This window comes from Octopus sinensis, linkage group LG12 (genome assembly GCF_006345805.1).
Source record: "Octopus sinensis linkage group LG12, ASM634580v1, whole genome shotgun sequence".
Classification (NCBI taxonomy): Eukaryota; Metazoa; Mollusca; class Cephalopoda; order Octopoda; family Octopodidae; genus Octopus; species Octopus sinensis.
In genome coordinates this window covers 49350125-49362730 of record NC_043008.1, presented here as the reverse complement: position 1 = coordinate 49362730, position 12606 = coordinate 49350125, and the positions used below count along the sequence as shown (strand labels likewise).

Genomic DNA, 12606 nt, shown 5'->3' with positions numbered 1-12606 from the left:
ATGGCGCCATGTAAAAAGCATCCAGTCCACATTGTAAAGTGGCAGGCATTTGGAAGGGCTTCCAGCTGTAAAAAACTATGCCAAAACTAACCTCACCTGTGCTGGTGCCACGTAAAAAGCACTCAGTCCACTCTGCTGAGTGGTTGGAGTTTGGACAGGCATCCAGCCCTAAAGACCATGCCAAAAAAAGAAAACAGTAGCCTGGCTTAGTCTTCTACCTGGCTGGCTCCTGTCAAACCGTCCAACCCATGCTAGCATGAAAAGCAGACATTAAATGATGATGATGATGATGATGATGATGATGATGATATATATATATGTATGTGTGTGTATATGTTTGTGTATCTGTTTGTCCCCCGACCAACATCGTTTGACAACCGATGGTGGTTTGTTTACGTCCCTGTAACTTAGCGGTTCGGCAAAAGAGACTGATAGAATAAGTGCTCGACTAAAGGCGGTGCTCCAGCATGGCCACAGTCAAATGACTGAAACAAGTAAAAGAGTAAAAAGGTAAAAGACACATACACGAACACACACACGCACATCAAAAGAAAACTTGATGTATCCATAAAGACATGTGCTCATCATTATAGTACAGAAATGGTAAGACAATAAGCTCTGCCTTAGCCATCTAATACAGGGTTGAATGTGGTACTTATTTTCTGTGTGGTACCCTTGAATAAATAAAATTCACTCAATACAAACAAAACAAACACTGAGTAAATGTTTTATTCACTTCCAGGGTTGATCTCATCTAATTCTAAGGGTCAAGGTTATGGTAGACCTTTATGATAGATCGCACACTATAATCCTGTTTAATCCTTTAGAATTAAGATTACTCTTAAATCTAAATCTTATTCATTCGCTTTGTTTTGAATTAATCATGTATTATCTCATAGCTTTGAGATTTTGATGACGTGATTGCTTATTTTTTGAATGACATTGTCTGGATTTGACCAGTTTGACTACAAAACAGGTAGAATATTTGGGGTGGAGCTGGCAGAATCGTTAGCACACCGGGCGAAACGCTTAGTGGTATTTCATCTGTCTTTGTGTTCTGAGTTCAAATTCCACCAAGGTTTCATCCTTTCAGGGTCGATAAATTAAGTACCAGTTGCATACTGAGGTCGATCTAATCAACTGGCCCCCTCCCCCAAAATTTCAGACCTTGTGTCTAGAGTAGAAAAGAATATATAAGATAGCTAGCTGGCAGAAATGCTAGAACACCCGGGCGAAATGCTTAACGGTATTTCGTCTGTCTTTATGTTCCGAGTTCAAATTCTGCTGAGGTCGACTTTGCCTTTCATCTTTTTGAGGTCAATAAATTAAGTACCAGTTGCATACTAGGTTGATCTAATTGACTGGGCTCCCTCTCCCCAAAATTTCAGGCCTTGCGCCAAGAGTAGAAAAGAATATTTAGGGTGTATATGGCTGGCTCAAATGCTAAAGGTTTAACCAACTTTATACACAATCCACCAAAAATTCAGTTTGAAATGCTTTCCGATCTTTTCATGATCAGTAAAATACAGTACCAGTTATGAACTGAGGTCAATGGCATTGACAAATCAAACTAATCCTTTTAAAATTGCAAAACTTATGCCTATGTTTCAACTTTGCCTTTCAACCTTTTCGGAATCAAACAAATGCAGGAACCAATCGTATAAACTATCTCCCTCCTTTCAAAATTGTTGGTCACGTGTTCGTGTGTGTATGTGTGTGTGTGTGTGTGTGTGTGTGCATCTATGTGTTGTGTTGTGTGGTGTGTGAGTTGTATGTGCGTGTGATGGGTGTGTTGTGTTTGGTGTGTGTGATCGGTGTGTGTGGTTGTGTGTGTGGTGAGTGTGTGTGTTGTATGCGTGTGATGGGTGTGTGTCATACGTGTATGAGTGTGTGTATTGTACTACTGTGTGTATGTATGTGTACATTTGTGTTGTACTGCTCTGTGTGTGAGTGTGTACATGTGTGCATGCTATACTGTTGTATGTGTGTGTGTGCATGCTGTACTGCTCTGTGTTTGTGTGTGTGTGTGTGCGTGCTGTACTGCTGTGTATGTGTGTGTGTATGTGTGTGCATGCTATAATGCTATGTGTGTGTGTGTGTATGTGTGTGTATACATGTGTGCATGCTATACTGTTGTATGTGTGTGTGTGTGTGCATGCTATACTGCTCTGTGTGTGTGTGTGTGTGTGCGTGCTATAATGCTATGTGTGTGTGTATGTGTGTGTGTGTATACGTGTGTGTATGCTATACTGTTGTGTGTTGTGTATGTGTGTGTGTATACGTGTGTGCATGCTATACTGTTGTGTGTGTGTCCGTGTAGACCTAAGTATGTCTTCACAATAAACGTGCAATGCATTAAACCCTAAGCGATTGATCTTATCGCTGCCTCTTCTACTCGACAATGATTTGGAAACCATCTATAAAAATATTCCATCATTTCTTGTAATCGCAAACAACAGCCGAGTGGAATTTGGGTTAGAGTTGGGAAGACATCTGGAAAAATAATATCAATTTGTTTGTTTGTGAAGATACTTGAACCAACGTAGAACTAATCAGAAACAGTTTACATTGACAAAGAATTTTAAAATAATAATAATAATGATGATGACGATGATGAGAGCAGAGCTAGCCCCCAAAAGACTGCTTTGCTGGGGACAGCTAGGGTTTTGAGACTGGTGCTTGGATGTTGAATGTCTTCTACGGTAATTAACAACCAATTATCAAAGCTTATTATGTGCAGAAAGAGACCCTGTGGGACCTCTGACAACAGGCTGCTGCAGAATCAACCAGAGCAAACAAGACAGATGGCTTTGGGAAGTAAAATAATGAACATGGTGGTGGTGGTGGCGGTGATTCCATTACCTAAATAACCAAATTCATAAACATTATTTCAATGAGACACTTCGTTAATATAAATTAATCATTCGCTTAAGTAGACGAAAATATTCAATGATCAGCTGAAGAATGCCCGACATTCTTAAATGAGGTGTATTAATGATGGCAGTAGCAGCGGAGGAGGGGGGAGGAAGAGGAAGAGGAGGAAGAAGAGTGGGTGGGGGGAAGAGGAGGAGGCGGAGGAAGAGGATGTGATGGTGGTGGAGGAAGAGGAGGAGGGGGAGGATGTGGTAGTGGAAGAAGAAGAAGAAGAAGAAGAAGAAGAAGAAGAAGAAGAGGAGGAGGAGGAGGATCTAAAAGCCCATTTTGCCATGCTTGCATGGGTTGGACAGAGTTTATTGAGATAGATTTTTCTACAGCTGGATGCTTTTCCGGTCACCAACTCTTGCCAAGCAAGATAATATTTTCCCCAAGGCCAGACATGTCTTTGTGGAAGATTGGAAATGAACAACATTACTTGTATAACAGTGATACTCGTTTACAGCCATCATGTGACATCAAGACAAGAGCACGCACATCAATAAAACAGGTTTCTTTCAGTTTCTGTCTACCAGTTCCACTCACAAGTCTTTGGTCAGCTTGAAGCTATCATAGAAGACACTTACCCAAGGTACCACGCAATGAAACTGAACCTGAAAACATGTGGTTGGGAAGAAAGCTTTTTAACCTGCAGAGCCACACCCGTCCCCTAGTAAGTGGGAGTCTCTAGACAGACTGTTTCATGCTCTGTTGACTGCTCCTCAGGGAAGCTGTACACAGCTTCCTCTCCCAAGCATTGATATTGGGGTAATATTAATGACATTGGTGTTAGGACGGGCATCTTGTCATAAAAGCCAAACAAAAGATAAACGAAACACAAGCAAGATGAGGTTTCCCAGCTCATTTAGTGAGTAGTAAGTACCTATTTCTTTACTACCCACAAGGGGCTAAACACAGAAGGAACAAACGGATTAAGTCGATTATATCGACCCCAGTGCGTAACTGGTACTTATTTAATCGACCCCGAAAGGATGAAAGGCAAAGTCGACCTCGGCGGAATTTGAACTCAGAACGTAGTGGCAGACGAAATACCTATTTCTTTATTGCCCACAAGGGGCTAAACACAGAAGTGACAAACAAGGACAGACAAACGGATTAAGTCAATTATATCGACCCCAGAGCGTAACTGGTACTTATTTAATCGACCCCGAAAGGATGAAAAACAAAGTCGACCTCAGCTGAATTTGAACTCAGAACGTAGTGGCAGACGAAATACCGCTGAGCATTTCGTCCACCTTATGGGTAGTAAGTACCACACACACACACACAATATGTGCTTACTAACCATGATGACCTTGCATGAAAAGCAGATATAAAATGATGATGATGATGATGACAGCTGGCGAATGATAGGTCTATTCTTTCCAATGGAAAACAGGGAAAAGACACATTTTTTAAAAAAAAAAGAACTTTCTCTCACACACACTCTCTTTCTCTCTCTCTCTCTCTCTCTCTCTCTCTCTGATAATTATTTGTTGTTGTTGTTGTATTAAACAGAATCCATTTTATATTGATGAAAAACAAACAAAATAAAGCCCAGCTTTCAAACAATGATTACAGTTGCAAAACAGTGCAATGTTCATTGAGACACTTTATTAAAGATTAGAATATTTACTCAGACACACCTTGAATAACTCCAGTAAAGACAGAATTTTTTCCTAGCTTTGTATTTTCATTCCCCCCCCCCTTTATTTAAAAGCAAACAACAGGTGTTTTATTCTCTGACAGAAACAACACTCCTTATGAATAAATAACAGTGTCAATGGAATCTAAAATTACAGCTAAATACTCTCTCAATCTCTCTCACACACACACAGCTCTCTTTTCCTGCAGGTCTCTCTCTCTCTCTCTCTCTCTTTTACTGAATGTCTCTGTCTGTCTCTCTTTTACTGAGTGCCTCACTCTCTCTTTTACTGAGTGCCTCACTCTCTCTTTTACTATATGTGTTTCTCTCTTTCTCTTTCTTTTACTGAATGTCTCTCTTGCTCTCCCACTCTCTCTCTCTCTCTCTCTCCCTCTCACTGAATGTCTGTCTCTCTTTCAGTGAAAGTCTCCAACCCCCCCCCCCCCGCCCTTCATAAAATTGTAGCACATGATTGGACTGCTAAACAATTCCACATTGTTAGCCTATATTTTCTGTTGGTTGGTTACTGTCACTTCAAATCATTTATGGTGTGTGTGTGTGTGTGTGTGTTGTCCAGCTTGCTGGCTCAGGTCAAACTGTCCAGGTGATGCCAGTATGGACAACAGGCATTAAACATATGATCACACACACACACAAATGCTAAAATGCGCTTATAGAAATAACGCAGGGTGGCTGGCAGCATGTATGTGAACAACACAAACACAGGTCTATCAAATACCATACAACTTCTTCATGCATTAGAATTATCTCCCCTGTTCAGGATGGATTATAATTGCCAAATGGCAATTTGGAGCAGCTCCTGTTGACAATGGGAGATAATCTCAAGTTTCATGAATTCTCCAACGTTTACATACTGAGGACATTTGTGAACAGTTTTTCTGCCTCAACAGGGGTCATCTGCAAGGCAACTGTCTCATTGTCTCTCCAGTACCCAAATCACTTACACTAAAAAAAGGAGAACACATTTACGATCTCAGTATTTGCACAATTTGAACAGAACCTGAACCAAGAGAAATAATTCAGTGGCCAAGATGCATGCAACAAGTACAAGAATGCTTTAAATATATATATATATATATATATATATATATATATATATATATATATATGTATATATCATCATCATCGTTTAGCGTCCGCTTTCCATGCTAGCATGGGTTGGACGGTTCAACTGGGGTCTGGGAGGCCAGAAGGCTGCACCAGGCTCAGTCTGATCTGGCAATGTTTCTATAGCTTGATGCCCTTCCTAATGCCAACCACTCCGTGAGTGTAGTGGGTGGTTTCTACGTGCCAGGCGAGGCTGGCAAACGGCCACGATCGGATGGTGCTTTTTACGTGCCATATATATATATATATATATATTATATATATATATACATTATATATTAGGCACAGGCGTGGCCGTGTAGTAAGTAGCTTGCTTTCCAACCACATGGTTCCAGGTTCAGTCCCACTGCATGGCACCTTGGGCAAGTGCCTTCAACTATAGCCTTGGGCAGATCAAAGCCTCGTCAGTGCATTTGGGAGATAGAAACTGAAAGAAGCCCATCGTACATATATATATACACACACACACACATGTGTGTGTGTGTGTGTATATATATATATATATGCACATACACACACACAGAGACAAACAGACATGTAGAAGTGTATGTGGATGGGTGGATGGATGGATGGATGGATGGATGGCGGGGGGGGGGGTCTAGCTGATTTGTAAGCATGTTGCTCAAGCAACTGAAGGGTTTAGCAAGTTGCAAACTCTCAAACCAGGTTGGTTTGTGCTCCTGGAAAGACGCTTAACTATGAGTGAATCGGGAGCCAGACCAGTTTATTTAACCGTACATTAATGCTTTGGGGACAGGACAAGTCACCATTGTAGCAGACAGGATGTATTTCACTGGCTGCAGGGCTGAAAGTGGAATGTAATCTGGTTATGTAGACTGGAAAAACTTGCTACAGACTGGTATTGAGAGGGGGAGAGGGGGAGAGAGAGAGATATGCGAGAGTAAAGGATGGAAGGGGAGGATGAGAGAGAGAGAGAGAGAGAGAGTGAAGGAAATATCAGCTTTATGTTATAAAAAAAAAAAAATCAATGATAAGATCCAATCACTGGCCTCCTTACCTTGCCTGCTATACAGGAGAATAATCGTCAAAAGTTGATGCCAAGTACAAGAATCTATGGCTAAATAACCATTCCATGATATCTGCTTCACCTGCACAACACCAAATGTCCCACTCCTTAAATATAGAAACTTTACTTTCTTTGACAGGTGAGTCAAAAGGAGTACATAACTGATTAGACATAAGGTGACTTAACAGGTGAACTCTCTTTGATTTTAAAGACCCCACAAAAAAGATTTCATTACCACACAGAGAATTGATAATATACAGCATTTGGAATAAGATTACCATATTTGATGGTACATAAAATACCTTTTTTTTTCTTTACCAAAAAAATGTCTCCAAAATACCACCCTGCATCCTATAAGCAAAGATGCTTTAAACGTTACATGCTTTAATGCGTTAAATTTTCTTTCTTTTTTTTTCCTGAATACGCTCTGCTGAAATTGGAATGCACCTCATATGTCTGTGTGTCTTTTATGCCATCAAATACAGTAATTATGTTTCTAAATGCTATTATAAGCCACTGTTGAGTATTATAGAACAGAAAACATCATCCCCTTATTCAGCAAGCAGCATTTGCAGCTCAGCCATAGTCATTTCACCTCATCACCATAATCAATAGACTTGAGAGAATCGCTAATGTCAGACAATCTACATTTTACTCACCAATAATAAATCTGCCAAGCTGGCAGAATCATAAAAGCATTGGGGAAAAATGCTTTGCAGTAGTGGCTGTCTCTTTGATTTCTGAGTTCAAATCCCACCAAGGTAAACATTCACTTTTATCCCTCGAGGGTAAATAAAAAAAAAAAATACCGGTCAAGTACTGAGCCTTCATGGTATGGACCAAGCCCCTTCCTTCTACAGAATGATCAGGAGATACTCAACCATTTACATAGGTTTGAAATTAAATCACCACCATTTTCCATGCCGGAATGGGTTGGACTGTTTTGACAGGAGCTGGCAAACCAAAGGACTAAGCCAAGCTCCAGTGCCTGCTTTGACATGGTTTCTACAGCTGGATGCCCTTCCTAATGCCATCCACTTTGCAAAGTGTTTAGGGTGCTTTTCTTTGATGACACCAGCACCAGAGGGGTCACCAAGTAACTTGCAAGGCAAAGCTACCCCTCCCACCACCACCATTAGACTTGGCAGGGGGAAGTGGTTCAAATTCAGCTGAGGTCGACTTTTAGAGTCAACAATATAAGTACCAGTTATGCACTGGATTTGATTTAATCAACTTACCCCCTCCCCTGGAATTGCTGACCATGTGCCAAAATTTGAAACAAATACTTTAAAACAAAATTTAATTCATCATCATTGTCATCATCATCATCATTTAGCGTCCATTGTCCATGCTGGCATGAGTTGGATGGTTTGACCAGGGCTGGCAAGCTGGAAGGCTGCACCAGACTCCAGTCTGTTTTAACATGGTTTCTACAGCAGGATGTCCTTCCTAACACCAACCACTCCGAGAGTGCAATATGTGCTTTTACATGCCACCAACACAGGTTCCATTTGCATGACATCGGCATCTGCCACAACTGCAATTTTACTTGGCTGGTTAGGTCATGTTCTCAAGCACAACATAATGGCCAAAGATCTCCGTGAGGCCCAACGCATGAAAGGTGCTTTTACATGCCATTTGTGTGACACTGGTATCTGCCATAACTGCAATTTTACTTGGTTAGTTGGTTGGGTCTTCTTCTCAACCACGACATAATGCCAAATGGACTCAGTCTTTGCCTCAGAGAAGCCCTACACTCGAAAGGTAGGCATATACATGGTTAAGAACCTCTCACTTCACAACCACATGGTTTGGGTCCAGTACCCAACACTCTGAATATATGTCTTCTACATTATATAGCACTGGGGCCCTGAGCCAACCAAAGCCTTATAAGGGAATTTGTTTTGTGGGTGCAGATGTGTGTGCGCATACATGTTAGTATTTGCGTTTTCCTCTCACTACAACTTGAGAATCAATATTGGTTTGTTTATACGGTGGTGACCTGGCAGAAACGTTTGCATGCCAGGCAAAATGCTTGGCGGTATTTCATCTACCACTACATTCTGAGTTCAAATTCCGCTGAGGTCAACTTTGCCTTCATCCTTTCGGGGTCAATAAATCAAGTACCAGTTACGCACTGGAGTCGATATAATCAACTTAATCCTTTTGACTGTCTTTGTTTGTCCCTTCTATGTTTAGCCCCTTGTGGGCAATAAAGAAATAATAAATAAGAAGCATTAGCATGCCGGGCGAAATGCTTAGCGGTATTTCGTCTGTCTTTACGTTCTGAGCTCAAATTCCGCCAAGGTCGACTTTGCCTTTCATCCTTTCGGGGTTAATAAATTAAGTACCAGCTGCATACTGAGGGCAACCTAATCGACTGGCCCCCTCCACAAAAATTTCAGGCCTTGTACCTAGAGTAAAAAACAATATTGATTTATGTCCCTGTAACTTAGCAGTTCAACAAAAACGAATCAATGGAATAAGTACCAGCCCTAAAATATGTAGAGGCTGGGTGGGGTGAGATTTGATCAACTAAGACCCTTCGAGGCTTTGCCCCAGCATGGCCACAGTCCAATGAAACCAGTAAAATAACAATTTCTTAAAGCTTTAAGTTGCTACAGAAAAAGAATTTTTAAAAAAGTTCACTGCAAAAACAAATAAATAAATAAATAAAACAATTACAGTCAGCATTTTAATTTGGCCATGTAACGAGCGTCTAAGAATAATGCCAAAGGAAATAAGGTGCCAGATAAAGCAGTTCAGCTGCGTGGTTAACTGATAATTACAGGGTTTAGGGTTCAAGTACAGTGGAAGCCATGGGGAAAATAGCTGGTGTGTGTGCGTATGTATGTATGTCTGTGTCTGTCAGTGTGTGTGTGTGTGTGTGTGTATGTCTATGTCTGTCTGTGTGTGTATGTGTCTGTCAGTGTGTGTGTGTGTGTATGTCTCTGTCTGTGTGTGTGTCTGTCTGTCAGTGTGTGTGTCTGTCTGTCAGTGTGTGTGTGTGTGTGTGTGTGTGGTAAGTTGTCTCCCTTTGAATTCTCTGCTTTTTTTTGTTTGTTTATTGGTTATTTTTGTGTTGTTTTGTATTTTATTAAAAGCTGGGGTTTTTTGTGGTTTTTTTTTGTGGTCGGGTTTAAAACAACAGCGTCTATAATCTAGCACATGTGGTGTTTAAAAGGATTATGTGACCTAGTAAGGAGAAACTGATGAAAAAATTATGTGAGGAATTATCTTACACAAGTGTGAGTGAACAAGAGAAAAAGCGAGAGTGAGAGAGAGAGAGAGTGTGTGTGTGGTGTGTGTGTGTGTGTTGGGAAAGTAGTGGGGGGGGACGAGCGGGAGAAAAAAAAGTAAAGAAAAAAAAAGAAAGAAACAAGAAACAAAAGAGATTTCCTTTTGCCAGTAAGCAACTCTCTTCCTTTTCTTCCTTTTCTTTTAAAACAGGATAAAAAAAAAAAAGAGAAAGTCTAAAGATTTCTCCACAGATCCATTTCAGAAGTTCACTAGACAAGAAAGTAACTTATAACAGGATTATGTATACATACACGCGCGCGCACACACACACACACACGCACACACACACACACCACACACACACACACACACACACACACACACACGTATGTGTATATGTACATATGCATGCATACATATATACACATACACATGTATGCCTAATAATATACACACACACACACAAGCACACACATAATATGCATGCATACATATGTATACATACATTACATATAAATATATATATATATTATACACATACATACATGTCTAATATATACACACACAAACGCACATATGTGTGCATACATATATATATATATATATACATACATGTCTAATATATATACACACACAAACACATGTATAATATGCACGCGTATATACATATATATATATATATATGTATGTATATATATATACATATTTGTTTAATACACACACACACATGTAAACATATATAGTTGAAGTTAATGTGCTAGGTGCATGACAAATTCCTATTCTCGCATACAATGTGTCTATATACACACACACATACACACATATATATATATCCATATACACATATGTGATACACGCCTGCATATAACTACATGTACACATGTGTGTTTTGTGTATGTGTGTGTGTGTGCATATTATTTACGGAGAGTAAACGCCCATTAAGCTCATGCACAGGTACAGGCTATCAGACAAGACTAATCTGGAGATTGTAATTATGAAACACTTGTATGAAAATCGAATTAACAAACAGGAAGAATGAAGTGAAAAAAACAGTAAAATGATGTAATAAAAAGACTTGCTCGTTTGGATTCAACCTGATGAATATAAGTGTATTGTGCAGTAATGTGTGCAACTATTGGTGGCTGAGGTGTCATTGTAATGATAGATACTGAATCAATCTGATAAGGATTAGGCATGAAAATTGTTAGCAAAAAAACAATGATGATGATATGTACGTACATACATCACAATATCTGGGACTTATAAGAATCTGCAAGACTGTCTAATGACTTCAAGGGTGATGGCTGTTTCTCTTGGATAACATCGGTGGCGTGGATAGGGGGAGACTGGCATGCATGGGTGACTGCTGGTCTTTGATAAACAGCCTTGCCCAGTCTTGTGCCTCGGAGGGGAACCTTCTAGTTGCAATCTCATGGTCATTCTTGGACATACACATGGACATACACATGCAAACACATACACGGACATTTACAAATACACAACACACAGAAATATACATACATGCACACACCACATTCACAAGCACACAATCAGCCGTCCAAGAATTTGGACCTGGAGATTTCCATTTCCAGCGACTTTGAGGACCACCTCCCAGTGGTGTTGGGCGTCAATGAAGAGCCCTCAACTACAACAAGACGACCAAAGTTTTTTTTTTTTTCCAAGGTCTGGGGTCTCCCGCCCCTAAGCCCTAGACCATCACCTTATCACCCTTATCCGTCTTGTTGCTTAACAACAACAACAACAGCACACAATCACAGACACACACATGCAAACACACATAAAGAAAAGTAAAAACACAAAAGAGGAAAAAAATAGACAAAAAGGAAAAAAATAATTAATTAAAAAAAAAAAGAAAAATGAATAATGACATCATTCAGTGAGGGGGTGTGATCAAGATGAATTTGAACTGGAAACAAAACTAAACTAAAAAAAAATAAAAACAAAACAAAAAAACCCAATTTTCCTGACTCAAACCCAGAGAAAGAAAGCCAGTACTTACCACCAAGTAATTTGACCGTTCCGAGTGGGCTTTACCACTCCGTTGGTGTGGTTGTGGTTGTTGTTCTTGTTCTTCACCTGTAGCCGTCATTTTGGCAATTTTTTTTTTTTTAGTTCAGTTCCTATTGGGATTAATAGTAGTCGATGGGCATAGTCTTGGCAAACAGCGACCGAGGGTAATCCTAACCCAATGTGGAGCAAGATTTTAGATGTCCTCAACTGTTATGGGGGTGAACCAGTTGGGTTTATGTCTTTGCAGCTAGGCAGGTAAAGTAGTCATCGTACACCAGAAACTCCTACAAAATAGAAGATGATGATGATAATAATAATAATAATATAATAATAATAATAATAATAATAATATTTTTTAATTTATTCATTAGACATTCACTAGTACAACACCAAAAAAAAACCCCAAATATATGGCACACTAGGCATAACAACGTGAACTTCCAACCTGTTGTCTCTTGAGGTCTCTGGGTGAGACTTGGAGCCAACTTGTACAGACATAAAGCAAAAGTCAAGCATATAATAATAATAATAATAATAATAATAATAATAATAATAATAATGATAATAATAATAATAATAATAATAGTGGTTCCAAATTTTGGCACAAGGTCAGCAATTGTAA

At 39.7% G+C, this 12606-nt stretch overlaps 1 protein-coding gene across 1 annotated transcript in view; it reads right to left on the bottom strand.

The window, feature by feature from the left end:
- Nucleotides 1-12606, bottom strand: part of LOC115217875 — a 206861-nt gene that overhangs the window by 124577 nt on the left and 69678 nt on the right. Inside the window, 1 exon segment of the mRNA XM_029787592.2 lies at nucleotides 11974-12268. Coding sequence (XP_029643452.1) covers nucleotides 11974-12063 — 90 coding nt within the window. The 5' untranslated portion in view covers nucleotides 12064-12268.